At 43.1% G+C, this 17,107-nt stretch overlaps 1 protein-coding gene across 3 annotated transcripts in view; it reads right to left on the bottom strand.

The window, feature by feature from the left end:
* Positions 1-17,107, bottom strand: part of cd276 (CD276 molecule) — a 79,583-nt gene that overhangs the window by 56,792 nt on the left and 5,684 nt on the right. For all 3 annotated transcript variants that reach the window (XM_030098973.1, XM_030098986.1, XM_030098980.1), the window contains exons 2-3: positions 16,162-16,260; positions 364-723 (exon numbers count right to left, since the gene is read on the bottom strand). In XM_030098973.1, the coding sequence (XP_029954833.1) occupies positions 364-723; positions 16,162-16,216 (415 nt within the window). In that variant the 5' untranslated portion in view covers positions 16,217-16,260. The remainder of the gene's footprint in view (positions 1-363; positions 724-16,161; positions 16,261-17,107) is intronic.

Here is a 17,107-nt window from a genome sequence, read left to right as displayed (position 1 = left end):
CTGTGGAAATAGTGACGTCAGCTCCAAGGCCACATACGGGTGTCTTTCTTTGTTTACCTAAAAATCTGCATCCTGTCCATGCAGTATGATCACATTTTGACTGGAACACACGCTGGAGGCTACATGGGTCGGCTGACATTGCTCCACAGGTTGATAAAGCATCACAACAATGCCAAAATCAACAAAGGGTGATTAAAACACACTGGGGTGCGAGGTCAGTGTGAAAATGACAGAATTTTCAATTTATGAAGTTCAGTGACCGGCCTACTCAATACTCCTGTCCTGCGGCGTTGGTCATTAACACATGAGCGTGTTCATCTGCTTGTTTTCACAGGTGTCGTGTACATCAGCAGCTTGACTCACCGGCCACCTGCAGCAGCAGAGCGGCGCTGCCGTAGTCCTGAACCCTGACAAAGCAGGTATAGCTGCCTTCGTCAGCCACCGCCACCCTGCTTAGCAGGAGCGAAGCGTTGCCCATGCCCAGCTGGGCGGGGAACAAGCTGGTGCGGTTGGCGAAGCTCTCCGCCTGGTCGGCCAGCTGGTCCTGTCCCTCCCAGTACCCGTGCACGCTGCGTTTGGTGTCCGTCAGCTGCCAAAAGACGCTCAGATCAGACAGGTTGAAGGGGCTGGCGTGGCTGAAGGAGCAGTTGAGTACGACGTCTCTGCCATGCCGCGCCACCAGCGGCTGGTCCGGAACTTGCAACTCCATCGCAGATATCACAGCTGAAAGACAGGATATGACAAGTAATGGTTATAAATAGATAACATCTTTGACATGGAAGGAGTGATTGTGTTTGTATCTGCTCATAAAATGTTGGGGAAGCTTCCAGCGACATGTAAATATCAAAACACACACGGATACATTTCTTCCAGAAAACATCTGAGCTAAGAAGTTGACACTGTGCCAATTTTGCCTGCCAAACATCGTCTCTTTCACAGTTAGCTACTTTTAAAAGGACAATACATAGTATTAGTGAATCCTGTTTGGCCCCGGTTTGGTAAATATACAGAATCACAGCATTAATTCAGTTTGTTGTGTTCCAATGTGACAGACTGACACCTACTCAAATTTGAATGTTTATAGAAAAAAAAAATCAATGCAGCACCTTTGAAATATATGCTGTGCCTGTTTCAGAAACATCTTTCTTTGTGGAGTATGGCAGCATGGAGTGGCTGAGGCGGGATGAAGGCGAGAGTGGAGAAAAGAGGGAGGGGGATCTGGAAGTAAGCATTAGGACTTTGTTTGTGTTCCTATAGGCTTTGCCTCCTGGCGATGGCTCAGCATGCTGAAACTCAGCGACGGGAGCAACAACATCTGTACAGCTTTAGTTTGATCGTTAGTTAAATCTAAAAAAAAAAAAAAAAAAAGAAAGAAAAAAAAGCAGACAGAAAAGCTACCGCTGCTGGTGATGGGAGATAACTGCAGCAAAACACTTGTGGGTTTTTGTGAGAATGAGAAGTGGCTGTGTTTCTTCCTCAAAGCATACTTTTTTTTTCCCTGTGTGTTTGTACACGTCTGTGCGTATTGTTTGTCTAGACGAGGCCGATAGCAAAGAGCACGCTGCATAATCATTCTGGATTAGTAGCCATCTCAGGCAGTCTAGAGCACATCCATAGTATTCTCAAGAGTCAGCATTCTCCATTGATCCCTGTCTGCTGTTATACAACTCAGAGTCTCATCAGCATCACAGGGGAGGAAAAAGCCAGTCGGCCCCTGGAGCAATATGCTTTACTTTATGCTCAGCCTCTCTAATTGTTATAATCACAGAGTGGTTTTAGCCTCCTCACCCCATTTTTGAGCTCTGTCCATCACACGGCCAGCGTCAATGTTTCAATCACTTTGCCATGAAGGAGTTTTGACTGCTGCAGAGGTGCAATAATTGCTTCCCCTATTAACAACAAACAAGTCTTTCATCTCAGAAGGGTTCATGTATAGATGGCTATTACCAAGTCAGGGCAGATATTTTCTATCACATTCAGCCAATCACAGCAAGGTGGCCTCTCCACATTGCAGTCCCGCCCCACAGCCAGAACCATGGATTGTTTTCATCTGCAGGAACAGTGCCACCTACTGTTTAATCCAGCAAACAGAGAAATTGAATGAATCTATTCTAGTAGATCATATTGAATGTGGAGGTCTAAACTGAGACCTAATCTTAGAGTTTTTTAATCAAAGTATATAAAGTAAATGGACAGCCATTTTTATAATGAATTAAACAGATTTCTTTGCACTGTCAAAAAAGTTTGTGCTCTAGTCACTCAGCTGCCTGCGTCACAGGTTAAGAGGTTGGCTTCGTTCCATCTTGGCTGAAAATGTTGCTTCACCCTTTTGACCTGGGACAAATCAAACTGTCCACACCAACCAAGTGCCACTCACAAAACAATTCTCTTACACCATCGGTGAAACCGGCAGAAAGCTTTTTTTTTTTTTCCTCCCACAACTGTGATTACAAAAGCTCCTCTGCCGCTGCGGGGGGCTTTCTACCTCCCCATATTGTGCCCACATTCAGTCAGGGGCACTATTCGGCACAGAAAAGTTGTCACAGTAAAACGTGGCAGGAGCAAGGGGTATTGTGCCATCATCAATAGGAGCAGGTCTGAGCAGATTTCTGGAGTGAGTTTTTTTTTTTTTTTTGCTATCTTTGTCAGTGGCAAAACCTTTTGTGGCAATGAATAGGCTGCTGGTGTAGTTTCTGCATTTGCTTTTGTTTGTTTTCTTTTTTAATTTGAAGGAGTGGCTGGTCAGTGACAGCACTCTCCAAGATGTGCATGCTGAAGGTGAAGGAAAGAGAGCAATTAAATCACTCTCCAAGCAACCTGGGATGACTCACACCGCTGGGTTCAAACACAGAGGAGACAGAGGAGAGGGAGACAGACGGAACGAGAGTCTAGCGTTGAGCTCACACTTAAAGATAATATCTGGAAACAAGCCAGGGAAGAGGCTGTGGTGGAGCCTCACACTAATCCCTCAACCCGGACCAAAGCCATGTCAGAGCGGAGAGAGAGGAGAGAGAGAGAAACTCCCCCTTTTTCTCATTCTGCACCTCCGCCTCACTCCTCCTCTTCCACTCACTGCTTCAGTAACCAGTGACCTATCGCTCACTCGGAGGCCTGGGGAGGATGTAGTTCTGCAAGGGGACCTTATGTAGACACGCCGACCTGCGCTCGGAAAGAGAGCACGAGGGCCAGCGTTTTGCATTGCATCAACGGGAGGAGATTGGACAGGAGAGGAGGGCACGCCGGGCCGGCTGACGTCATGGAAAGCACACACATCTGATGTTCTGTTCGTCAGAGGTGAAACACTGCGAGCCAGAACGAATCACTGCGCACTTGGCTGTTTTTGATGTGCTGCTGTTCACAACAAACACTGCGCTCGGTACAGTAGATGTTCCGTTTGATCGTTACTCTCGTCGGGTCTGTTCTCCAGATAAAAAAAATAAAATGAAAACTTGTTTGTTTGTTTTTTAACCCAAAGAGACAAGTGTAAGTAGAGGAGGTTAAAGATTAAAACATGAATGGTCTTTGGTAAAGGGGCTGCACCACACCTTGTAGCAAGGCCCATCGTGTCTTCTCGGGAGGGCAAGTGAGGTTCTCACCTCTCCGCTGTCCCTCTCGATAAAGAGATGCTCAGGAGCCATAGAGGGCAGGCTGGGAGACGTCAGGCTGTGGGGATTTACACGCTGCACTTTGTGTTTATGGGCCTCAGCTCTGTTTGAGTGCCTGCGAGACAGAGACGGGCACTTTCACAGCCGACATGAAATAAACTCATTACAGCCTTTGCGAGTGTTGGCAACGGGCCCCGCTTAGCGGCGAGGCACAGGGCCGGCTAGGAAAGGCTGCAAGTGATCTTCACACTGCTCTCCACTCTACTTTCATGACTACCCACCACCTTGTCACTATCAACACCTCCTTCCATCCTGCCTGCCTCAGATATGCGAGGCATGGGTGCAGCAGGATTTGCTTCTACTCGGCGTTTCTCCACGCAGTGAACTCTACGCTCGCCAGGCGCATGAGGCGAGCCCTGGAGGATGACTGTTAGGCTGAGAGAGAGTGTGGAATGCACAGGAAGGGCATAAAGGTGGATCTGAGCCGCTGTACGGGGGATGCTCGCAGGGTAATTCACAAAGTTGTTGGTAAAGAAAATCTTGCATCAGATAAAATACAGACGGGTGAGTGCACTCGTGCGCACAGACATCTATTTGTAAATGCAGTCTCTGTGCACGTCACATAACAGGACTGAAATTATTATCCTTTGCCTGTAAATGTAGATATGTAGACAAGCTCAACCTAATTTGACTGACATTCATGTGGATGTCTGCAGTAAACGGCATCATAGGTTTTACAATCAGTCCTCTGCTGAGAGTTTGCAATCTATAATTTTGATTTTAATGAGAGACACAGCATTCCAACCAGTGGAATGTTCACCATCAGAACTACCACTATCAACAACTGATAAGTGTTTAGGAACTGACAGATGCATAATTAAGCAGGAAAATGTAATAGGAGGGTAGGATTTTACTGATCGTATCTGAGAATATCCCTAGGGGCTTTGATGTGTGGAGTTTACATGTTCTTCCTGTGTGCTTTTTGTGTTTTCTTCAGACAGTATGGTTTGACTCCACATCACAAAAAGCCACATCTGAGTTTAACTTGTTTTAGTGTTGTAATGTAGTTGTGAAGGTCACTCTGTATGGCTGCTTGTCTCCGTGTTCGGTTCACATACAGTCATCATGGATTAGCATATATCCAATCACAGATTATACAGATATGCTATAGAATTAATTGTATCAGTCATAACTTTTAATGTTTATTATAGGACTTAGTATTTTGCTGTCTTTTGTTCTTTCTACATGAATACATAAATGAGACTGAGGTTTAGCTGTGTCTTCTTTAAATAAGTAAAAGCTCTACCAAAAACTATAACTTCACTCCCAAGGTTAAAAACGGTATAAGTTGTCCAACTTTAAATGAATCTTTAATGGTTTACATGTCGTTGCATTCACAACTTTGTTGTGGTTGTATGTGAACCACATTCTCGCTAAAGTGTTAGACCAAGTGTTTTATTCATCTGCTCGCTTTTAAAAATGGGTCAGTCCAGCAAGTCACTGGAACTTGCACATCGAGCCCGGTTAATTTTTACACTTGATGTCTGTTGAAACTGTCGGGACGTAACCCAGTGCACCACCAGAGGGGCAGCATTAACTAAATAAGTATGATTGCTACCTGGAGCAAGTTATATTTCGAAACCTGGAGATAATAAGGCCTCTTCAGGATGCAAATTTAAACAGTAACCATCCTCCAGACACATACTTTAACATTTCATTGTAAAATGCCATTAGTGACATGAATAAAGACAACATCCCATCTGAGAGTGCCGTTTCTGGGACACTTATATAGTGACATGGTTTGCAGGGACACAATGGAAACATAATTAAGCCAGTTAATAACCACTAACCCATACACTAAATAATACAATCTCTATGTTTAATTGATTGAAACATAATTGTATTTATATATCATGCTGAGCAAAGTCAGAAGCTCAGTTTAACCTGATGGTGTTGAGCTATTAATAATGTCTTTAGACCATAAAACCATTGTGAATGTATTATATTGTGGTATGTAAAGACTTTCAATAAAAGGCTGCGTGGAACATTTTGGCAGTAAAGTCTCAAAGCAAATGAGCATTTCAACTTTCAACTGACCCTATATCACAATAAGACACTTCACCCCTTTTTTAAGTGGCATCACCGGTTCAGATTGGTACCTTTTGAATGAAAATACCACTGCTTTATACCATGATTTCTAACTTTTCTGTCTGCGTTTTAAAATTTAGCTGTTATACAGTAATGCTGCATTATTATTTCACACAGGGGTTTGGATACTTTATAAATGCTGGGTTGATGTGTATATTAGCCTCCAGATGGCACAGCATTGTTTTTGAATAAGAAAAATGAAATATGTTCATACAGATGTATTTATCTGAAAAACAAAAACAAAAACAAACACTGTTCAAAGAAATGACAAATATTATTCTTGAAATCTGCCATGAAATCTGGATAAAATCTCAACTTACTGACCTTGGATCAATTCGACAAAATAATATGAAGAATCCCACAAAAACAAAAGAGAAGTATGAAAGTTTGAGTCAGATACACACACGCCTAAATAAATAAAGAGCCTCTGTAAGCATGGATAGAGATGACTATCAAGGAGCAAAGCCAAGTCAGAAACTGTTTGCAGGTCTACAGAATGTTTTCTCATATATATTGTTTCTCTTGCATGCAGTAATCCTACAGAGTTTACAGAGTTCACATAAAAAAGAAACTATCGGCTCTCAACAGGCACTTGAATCAGCTTGCTGGGAGACAACCTGATAATGGCTTTTGTTAAAAAAAAAAAGAAGTCTTTTTGGAACATACTGAGGAATCAGATGTCCAGAGGAGATGGGGAAAACGTGAGTTCTTTAGTCATTTGTTCCTTTTCCTCCTCGACTGATCTCAAGTGGAATCCATTAAAGGTGTGTTCACATCCGGGAAGCTTGGCTTAAAGGAAACAAACTCCGGTCCACTTGTTTTGCCAGTGTAGGTAAGCCCGAATACTCACATCTCAACTATAGCGAACACAAAACAGGCACACCACGATCCCCTGAGAGGCAGGTCTTGATCAGCTTCTAAACAAACTTTGGTGTTCTTGACAAAACTCTGAGCGCAGCACAAACCACAGGCATCCAGATGAGGCAAACACGGGATGTGACAGGCGTCAGAGCCACCGTCTCTTCACGGCATATTTAATATGCATGTTTTAATTATGCATATCTCACATAATTTGTAAATCCGCAGCTGCTGGAAAAAAAAACCCCATCACAAGAATCCCAAGAGTGTATTTAGCTCAGTACAAAGAAATCTGTAGTTATGGAAGTTTTGTCATACACACATAAAAGTTGGACAATATTTTCTATGTGTCAAGTTTTCTTTTTGAAAATGCCAGCATAAACACTGAGCAAGCAAGGACTGAGACGAATATGGGTTTTTTTCTGCTTTAGTCCTCACCAAAACAACTGCTCACAAGTCTGAAGACACCCTAACTGACATAAAATCTATTTTCGTGCAGCCGTGTTTCAAGTCTATAAAGGACCACGAGAGTTTGATACTCAAATTAAGCAAATATAGAGTGAGAACTGGAGCAAAGTTTGAAATTGCGATGCTTCACTCTTGTCTCCAAGGTTGAAATCCCTCTTTTGATCAGCCCTAATTTCTACCCACAGACACTGGCCAGACCAGCAGCATGCTCCAGCGATACTCAGCTGAATCAAACTGTTGATCATTGCAAAATCCTATCATCTTATCTCCTCTTGGCAAAGATACTCCAAAAACTGAGCCGCCTTGAATGCCAAAAATGATCGGTTCTGTGTGTATTGTAGTGATACTACGAGATTTTCAAATGATGGTTATTTCATTCCTGCTGTCGCGTATCGATTCGACAGCGAGGGAGGAATGATTCTGCACAAACACCATTGTGCAGTTGCAGTAACAACCAAAGAGCACATGACTCACTCTCACCCAGCACACAGTTGGAGAATGGGGCAGGTAAATTTATAAGCATTAGTTGTTATTAGTATTGATGACAAATGTCACCGGTATCAGTATCAATGAAACCTAAGCAAAATCCAGCTATGCACACACACGCTCATATACACACAATTTCATGCAGAAAGAGACACCCAAAGGCCAGAGAACGCATTGATATTCCACACCTGTATGACTGCTGACAGCTCCATAGCATCACACTGTCTGAGGAATTGGACACAAGGTAGCCTGACACTACAATGGAGTCGCTGTTACAAAGCCGCTCAGGAGCACAGAGGTTCCCGTCATTACGACCAACAACAGCCACATACACAAACACACACACACACTGTGCCACGTTGCCCGGGCCCTTGCACTGTCCTTGACAAACACAAAAACACAAACACACACATCACAGGCAAACACACTTCATTGTTCAAGTAAGTCACTGCTGTGGCTATCTGCCAAGATTATTTTCTCATTTCAAAGACTCCAGATTCAGGCTATATGTTCTATCAAAGTGCACACACACACACATGCAGCTACACACACACATACACACATACTTTGCCATGCAATTCAATAGTTCTTCCAGCTCAATAAGCAATACAGCGTCTCTTCAAATTGGATAAGATCAATGCCATACAGCCACACAATGAATAGTCCCTCCGAGCCTCTCTTCATAAAAGGTAATAATGGCGACCGTTTAATTTGACCGACAGTGAACGAAGCTGTTTACACAATCAGCAAAGTCATTTGTTTAATACATTGAGTCCACATGTTTGTACAGTAAAGCTCTATTGAAACATACAACATAGAAAGAAATGTTAATGTGATTTCATACATAAGGAAAATCAAGCGCCGGCACTGGAGGGCAAATTGCAGAGGCAATATTGACACAGCAAAGTAAACAGGTGCAATACTAACAGACTGCAATGACAGTAGGTTTAAGTTGGGGAAGACGATGAGCAGGGGAGGAGGATGCTTTTTACAACACTGCCCCCTTCTGCTGATGAGCGGAGCTGCAGTGCCACGCATTTTCATTCTGGACATTTTGCACCACCTGAACATCAAAGGATTTTGCTCAAAGGATCTGCAATCCCTTTCATACCGATTATTCTTATGATATAACCAATCCCTGGATAAGTCTAAAGGGAAAGCTAGCTTTTGATTTCATGCTGTCGGGAGCACATGGAGATGTCCACAATACTCCCATTTGAAAAAAGAAAAACAACACCTGGAAAACATTAAGGGGCTAGCGGGAGCATGTGCACATAAAGCATTGTGCTTGTCCAAATTAGCAATCTGACAATGTCACTGTGTCTTGAGCTGTGCTCTTCAGATGGCCCCTCGGTGAAGAGGCACAATATGGATGGGATTAAGTGAGCCTTCTGCGGTGTAAAGGGGTCACTTTCAACATTAAGCTCTGAACATAATCTCTTCCATTTTTGCTCCAGGAACCCATCATGAAGTGTGAGTCTCTCTCTTGGGAAGAGATACAGATGATGGAAGATAGTGGAGACGAGAACCCTGACTTGCTTATTCACAGCAATCTCATAAATCACAATGGGATTTTCTATTGCTGCTGTTTCTTTTTTCCCTCTTCTTTTTCTTGCTGCCTATCGCTTCTTCCTCTGTCTTGCTTCTTTTCTAAATGTATGCCATCTCATATCCCGTCAATAACCTGTTAATGGACTGCGGCAGTCAGATAGCGGAGCCAGCTAAAGAACAGTGGACAGATAAAGGCCAGCCTCTGGCTTACAGGCCTGAGGGACTGACAGCTTTTGATGAGCAGAGGGTTCAGGACGGGGAAAAGGGATGAGATGTTAAATAGAACAGCCTGGGGTAGGATCAGGGTCCTGGGGTCAGAGATGACATGAGTGCGGCTTAAGTCTAATTAGAGATGCGTGTTTTTAGTGTTGTATCACGTGTCTAGTTTAAAGATGCTGTAAAGGTTTAAATGGTTCAAACAGAAAAGCTTTTCAGCAAATTTCACATTGTGAAATCGTTAATATTCATCACCCTTGGGGAAATTACTTCTCTGAATTTAACCCATCTTATTCATGATTAACCTTCACACTACACACCAGGAGCAGTGAGCAGCATCCGGGGAGCGGACAGAGGTCAAAGGCCTAACTCGGGGATATACAGTGGTAACCTGCCAGCAGTGGGATTCAAACCGAAAAACCTCAGATCCCAAGACCACCGACCTCTTGGAAAACCACTGCCAATATGTATATTAGAAATATTCAGCAACAAGTAATTATAGGCTTATTGGTTCAATGTCCCATTTCTCCCTGCCCATATGTCCAAGCATCACTGGGCAAGACACTGAACCCAATTTGTTTCCAGTGGTAGTTGCGCACTCTGCACACCATTGGAGTGTGTGTGAGTAGACGGAAGAATGTGAAGCACATCTTGAGAAATCAAGAAAGAAAAATTCTGCAAGAAGAAAAAAAAGCCTATTTTCTATTTGCCTTAACTTTTTCAGCAATCACCAGCACAGTAATTTTCTTCTGGGACAGAAAAAGTTCTAAGATCTCTTTTTTAACAGCAGATGCATATGAATCAAAATCAGAACAAAACTTATTGTTGTTGTTATTGTTCAAGAACTATGAGAAAAGCAACTCAAGGAAGGGATAAAGAAGAATACATAACAGTGTAAGACTACTGAGGTGGTGTGAAGAGGGTGTGTGTGTGTGTGTTTGTGATTAGTAAATGGAAGGGTTAGAGAGACTGGAGTTGCAAAACAGACACACTGATCACATCAACTAACACGACATCTGATAGTTTTGTTGGCTCAAGTCTTCATGGAAGCTTTCGTGTGTCACGCCATGTGGAAATGACATTGTCCTCTGTGCTGACGACAGATCCTTCATTTGGACTGTGAGGTAATTTACTCCAAAGCAGCTGCAGCTCCTTCCCACTTGGCTGTGGTGCCAAGATGGCAACTGTGTGTTCCACAATCAACTGTCCTGAGCTCACCATCGAGGAGGTCACTATGTACTTTCCTCAACAAAGTGAAAACTCTAAAACTAACCCCATTTATTCTGTTCGGGTACAGCATCAGAACAATCTAGTGCACAGAAGAACAATGTGTAAATCTGAACATGTTTTTAATTAAACCTAAGCAAGACTGAGTTGCATGTTTGCGTCTAAGACACTACTGCTAATTTTTTATTAAAGACAAAATTGTCCACGTGTCTTTTAATGACAATCAGCAGCGAACAGATTAGAATGTTAAACGCCACGTACACTTCAAAAATCTGGGTTACGTTAGGCCATTAGTTCTTGGGAAGAACTCAAAGCAAAAGATCATATATTCTGACACCTCCAAACTTGTAGTAACAGCAAAAGGACCACGGGCTCCTCTAAGCAACACCCTGATAATCTGAAAATGAAGCAACAAAGCAGAGGAAAGCTATTAAAAGATATCAAAGCCCTTCCAACTTGCAAGATTCAGTCTGAAATGCTATTCAGAAATGGCAGTTAAAGCGAGCGGGGCAAGACAAGACAAGATCACGGAGACCCAGAACACTTTCAGATAAAATTCACAATCTCAAATAAAAAGAAAATCTTGCCAACGGGGTGGAAATGTGACGATGTTGGGACAGAGCAAAAGTACTGACTCCACTAAGTAGCAGCCAAGTCTGAATTAAAGTCGTGATACAGACAGAAAACACGGTGAAATCGTCGAGAGTCAACAGTCCTCAGAAGCAGATCTCGGAGGCCACCTCACAGTGGAAGAAAAGGCAAACCAGAGCTTTTGTGGAGGCACCTCGCAGTCAGCTGACTCAGGAGGATCATAAACATGCTGCGTGTGCAGGAAAACTGAAAATAAGTCATAAAATGAAGTAATCTGGTGGGACAAGTGGGTGAACAACCCTAAATCAAGAACAGAACGACTCTTAGCTCGCTCCCGAATGTGTTTACTGTAGCGGAGGCTTATCGCATCTGCCCCAGGGATGTGTACAACATACTTAGTGTTTAGCTCAACTTTGTGAACATGCCACAATTACTGTATTATCTTTTATCCATTTTTGAAACTCATGCAATAAGAACTAACTGCAGAAAAGCTCATTTTAACATCTGTTTGCAGTAGGGATACGATTTACTTCTTTTCAGCTGAAAAACAACAAAATGTGTCATCTGCCCACAGGAGCCCAAACTTGATGATGAGACATGGTGGGAAAGACAGAGAGGAAAAGATTTGTTCGCTGATTGATGGAGAATGTGTCTGACAGCTGCTGTTGCCTTATCAAATGCTCATCTCTTTCACGGGTTTATATCCTTTTCCTGATTTATAGTATCATGCAGCAGCAGTGGCGCGAGGTAAACGTGGGTCAGCTCGTTGCCAGCGGTATGATGTTGTAATAATGTCTCCAACGCACCACCGGTCTGTGCTTGCGCGGCTGCTGAGGCAACACCTGGCAGGTAAGAGTCTCCCTGTATCAGTCGCTGGGCTGCTTCCACAGGAAACTGGTCGCTGTGATGCTTTCCAAGCACAGATCAGCATCCGTTCAACCCATTCATCACAGCCCACTAGACACACGACAGAGCCACATATGGCCCCGGGCCTCTCTCTTCCCCTCCAGAACTGCAATCTCGGCATATTACCCGTATCAATTTTTTAACGATCCCACAAGGCAGCGTTTTTAGGACTTGTTGAAATAATCATGAGGTGCTTGTTGGGTAATGCACTCTGTTTCAATGAGTGCACTGTGAGAAAAGACGAGCGGGGAAACAGCGAGACAGACGCGAGCCAACAGAGACCGGTTATTATGTATGCACTGCGACGAAACCAATCTTTGTTGAGCCTGTCCTCGATTGTTTTTAAAAGGATACTTTGCTGAACGCAATCAAATTAGCAAGAACATCACTGATACGGGGTAATAACCCTAAATTGAATTTCTGCACGGGCTAAAGTGTCCCCTCTCTGCAGAATCAATTGCTGTGAAGAGAAAAGGAGGACAGGAAGAGGGCATTCATAGTTAGCAGACCTTTAAAAAGTACACCAGAGATGCAGGCATGAGCGGCCTATTTTCACGCTCCAAGGCTCTGCCATAATACGCGCCTGCCGACAACTACACTAGATGCAATCTATCCAATTATGCTAGTTAATTTGAATTACCTTACAGCTCCCATCACTGAGAGCAAAATCAGGTCAGGTTTCAATTTTTTGCATTCGCATGAATACAACTCTCCTTCATTGTTTTGGGTGCTAAGCACTGCTGAGGCGAGCTCTGGCAGCCCGCTTGCTGTGCTAACTGAACACAGACTATGACAACAACCAGCAATTAGCAAGACAGCCTCCTGGTAGCTGTGCCACTGGCTGACACTGCAGAGCGCCGTGTTCAACGCAGCCAGCAATGTTACTGTACGCAGCCAACTGTCAGAGCTCAGTCATGACTGTACGCACTGTAATGTACGCTTAACACTCGCAATGAGTATGATAAAAAATACACTTGATTTTAGGCAGCCAGTAAGGTCAGAGGTGAAACGCAGAAAAAACAGTGAAGAAACAATTCCATACTCTTGCCTCCCTGAATACAGCATTTAACACAATAGACTGACTGACAGGCCTCTTAGACAACACTGTGACAACAGCTGTATGCTGCCTGACTAACATCAGGGAGAGGTTTCAGCCAGAATGATCCATCTTCTGACTGGTGAGTCAGCATACAGGCCACATCACTGCCCCAGGGTGACAGCGTGAGTCCTCGTTGCGTGCTTTCTTTTATACTTCCACAAACACCGTTCTCACCAAAGGAAGTGTGTTGGTGGGGGACAGAAAGTGAAATCATGTGTGCTGATGTGGACACTTTTCAGACGGATCAACTTGAAGGAGACCTAAATCCCATCAGTGCAGGAATTCAACATTAACCGACTTTGAATGTTCTTATTATTCGGGCGAATTTCAACTGTTTACCAAACCATGTGAGTTTACCACATGAGAAAATAAACCCAGTTGATGGAGGCTAGTGTGAAAGTTGACTGAGGTTGATAGTCATAATTTAAGCTGCTACTGAAATGTTATTTTTTCTGAATCATAGTGAAACCTGAAAGTTTCACTTCTGCATCCTCCGATAAGAGGTTTAAAATTACAGAATCACGAGTGAATCTGGCACCGTCCACACAGACCTGGTGAGATTATTCATGTTTAATATGTATGCAGTTTCCTCTTGAAAATGCAGCATTTTCAGTTATGTGTAATACTAAAACACAAGGTGGTGTCATGGTTTGCATTCTCACCTCGCCGGAGGACAGACTTTCTGTATGAAATTTTTATGTTCTTCTTTTGCCTGTGTCGGCTGATAAAGATGGATGGACTTACTGATAGTGGCAAGATATCCAATAATTAGTACAGCATTAAATCAATTCCTCAAAAATTCAACACATATTAGCTGTAGATCTGGCTTACATGTGGGCCTTTTTTGTGCTTGCATTGCATGTTATCTGTGCAGCTCAGGGAGTCAAAATCCGGCTCCTTGACTCCATGATTATGAAGTGTGAATGTTTCTGTATGTGACTACGTGTCTGTCTATTCTGCCTTTTGACGGACTATCAATGACCGATCGTTTCCCCAATGTCAGCAATAACCAGCTGAAACCTCCACAACCCAAACCTGGATAAAGTTGATGGAGAACACGTTTACTGGTTACACCAATGCCAAATAGCACAATAAGTAACGTCAGCAAACTGAGAGCTACTGGTGTTATTTAATATAAAACTTTGTTAAATGATGTTCAGTGCTTTCATTTATCACATGCCTGTGAATATGCTGGTCATGATCGTTGTGATATGAAAATTTTATACCGTCACGTTTTTAATCAGCATAGACATTTGCAAACAGGTAAACACACGGCTGTTTGCATAAATACACAGATGAGGATGTTTTCTGTTTGTCTGGTTGACAGATTCGTAATGCGGCTGTTTATACAAATCAAAAGCAATCACTCTGACCTTTAATTAGTTTCTCCGATAACTGCTGTCTTCCCATGCTAATTGAAAAACAGAAACGCTACAGTCATAATGCTACCTATCAATTAGGAAGGCACAACACTCAATATATATTAATTAACAAGGATAAATAAAAGAATAAAGAGTTGTCCTGAAATGCACCTGAAAGTGTCTCTGAAGCTGCTGCCATAGTTGCTACTATTACACCAAATGAAAATAAGCTCCATAAAGCATGCTGAGGTTATTTTGTATCATCATACAGGGTTACATGGCCAGACTATAGTATCAAACTAGACTGCAACTAATTCACTTAGTGCTCCAGTTAGTAGAGAGAAAGTGAATCACTGTGCGAGCTCCAATAGCCCATTACCCGTGAGTTAAAGAGCTCCATCAGTCCCCCGACACCTCCTCCTCCTCCTCCTTCCTCCCCTCCATCTTCCCTCCTGGTGAGGCAGCGAGTCAGGCAGTGGATGCCACACAGCCAGTAATGAGCAGGCCGCAGGCCCATTTGTGCTGGGAGAGAATAGGTCCCTAATGAACCACTGAAGACACTTAGGTCTACTGAGTCAGGATTGAAACGTGCCACTGATGGCCAACAGGAGGTTGTGTCAGCTCGACCAGATAGCCGAAAAGGCGAAAAAAATAGCTCCTTTAAAAAAAAAAACAAAAAAAACAAAACATGGTGTTGTGGAGCGTAAAAGTTCAGCCTGAACTTTGTGGGTATTGCCAATGTAAGCTGAGGCCGTGCATTAATGTCAAGTCTTTGCAGCGAAGGGCTCCTTCCTCTTCTTCAGGCGTTACATTAATATAAAAGGAACATCTCCCACTATGAAACTTTAATTTACATGATGTGTCAAACACACACCGACAGGGGAAAAGGCTAGTGTTCGTATATATGCACCGCTGTACCTTCTGTTGACACACTCACCTCCCTCTTTTTATTCACTGTGTCATGAGATGTTATCGGGCCGGCCCGTGCAATCCGTTTCTTTTCTTTATGATGACAACTTTCTTCTTGGAGCACCACCTTTACTGAAACTTGCGTGAGTCATGAATCCTCTGTAGCAACATCAACCACCAGTGCACTGCTTCCCCGTGTTATAAATATGAGAGGATGACTTCCTCACCACACTTCCTGAGTCACGGCAAGAAAAAAAGAAGAAGAAAAAAACTGCACTTCTTGCATTTTTTTCTCCAAGGACCTCACCCTCGCCCCGAGCTTTCAATGCTGCTCACCTACCTGCCAAAGGTCAATGCTATTCTGTTTTACAAGCTGAATTATAAAAGAAATAGAAATAGAAAAAAACAAAAAAAAACAAAACATCTCGCCGTATCTAAAACTGTGCTGACAGGGTTGACTGTGAGAAATGTTTCTGGATGCGCTCAGGCAGGAGCAACAGTATAAATGAGAAGATGTTTTCTGTCGGTTTGTCTGGGTGGATGCTTTTTAGCTTTCCTCATGTTGGTATATTTGAGGGAGTAGCCTCATCTGAACTGCTGTTTTGTGCCCACTGTAGCCTTTGAAAAGAGAACTAATAGGTCATGCAGGGTGTATTGTTTAACAGGCAGTGGCATTTCCCACTGCAGTGACTCGGATCTAATGGCAGGGCACGGGGAGGCAGAGGGCAACACCCACCCATCGCCTGGACGGCCAGAATCAGGAGGGACATCAGGACGGACGGCATGGTCATCTGCGGTGATTTCGAACGGCGGGTCAGCTTTTTCAGGCACAGCTCTGTGAAGGAAGAAAGAAAAAAAAACAGATACCTGTGAGGGGGGGTTGAGGATTACAGCAACAACGCTCTGCGCTTTTGTCTCAGCTTGCTGTGTTGGTGGAATTGGAGACAAGGAGACAAGCCAATATTTCACAAAGTAAAGGCTGTTTTAGAGGTTCAAATTATTTTTGTGGCTTCTGAACTTATCTGAAAGTATGTCTGAAGGTGATTACTTCACTCTTTCCTCTGGCTTTTTCTCTCTGTTACGGGGAGTGGAGCTGCGATGACAAATGGGGACTTCCAGAGTTGACAGGAAACAGCCAAGTCATTCTCTCTGCTTTCCATAGGGAAAACACCACTTCAGGAGTGAATGGAGACAGACAAAACTATCTTCTCCCCGTCTACCTCCACTCTCCCAGCCATGAAATATGTATGAGATATTTATCTCAGCTAGATTGGTAGAGGTCACCATTTGTATCTGTATTTGCTGAGACAAAAACTTCTATTTGTGTTTTGGGATGATGCTGGAAACTTGTTTTTTACCCCCCGCTGACATGCAGTCACTTTCTCTACGACCAGTGAATATAAATAATTGGATAGAGGAACAGTAGTATAGGCTGGAAAATATCACTTTAAAGACAAGGTGACGGACATTTTTACATCAGAGCACAGACTTCGGTAATTGCACAAGAATCCAAAGCCTTTTGATGGCTTTCAAATGTTTTTCTAGCAACAGAAAAAACTGTCATCAAGTCATCAGTAAAAGCACCAAATCAGTCATATAGAGGCTCAAAAACTGGGTTTACCTGCAGAGTGAACCCAGAACCATCTGTAATGTAAATACAGTCTTTGCTTTGTGTTTTGAAA

The sequence above is a fragment of the Salarias fasciatus genome, chromosome 1 (genome assembly GCF_902148845.1).
Source record: "Salarias fasciatus chromosome 1, fSalaFa1.1, whole genome shotgun sequence".
Classification (NCBI taxonomy): Eukaryota; Metazoa; Chordata; class Actinopteri; order Blenniiformes; family Blenniidae; genus Salarias; species Salarias fasciatus.
Note: the sequence above shows the minus strand (reverse complement) of the source record. Positions and strands in the feature narration are given on the sequence as shown.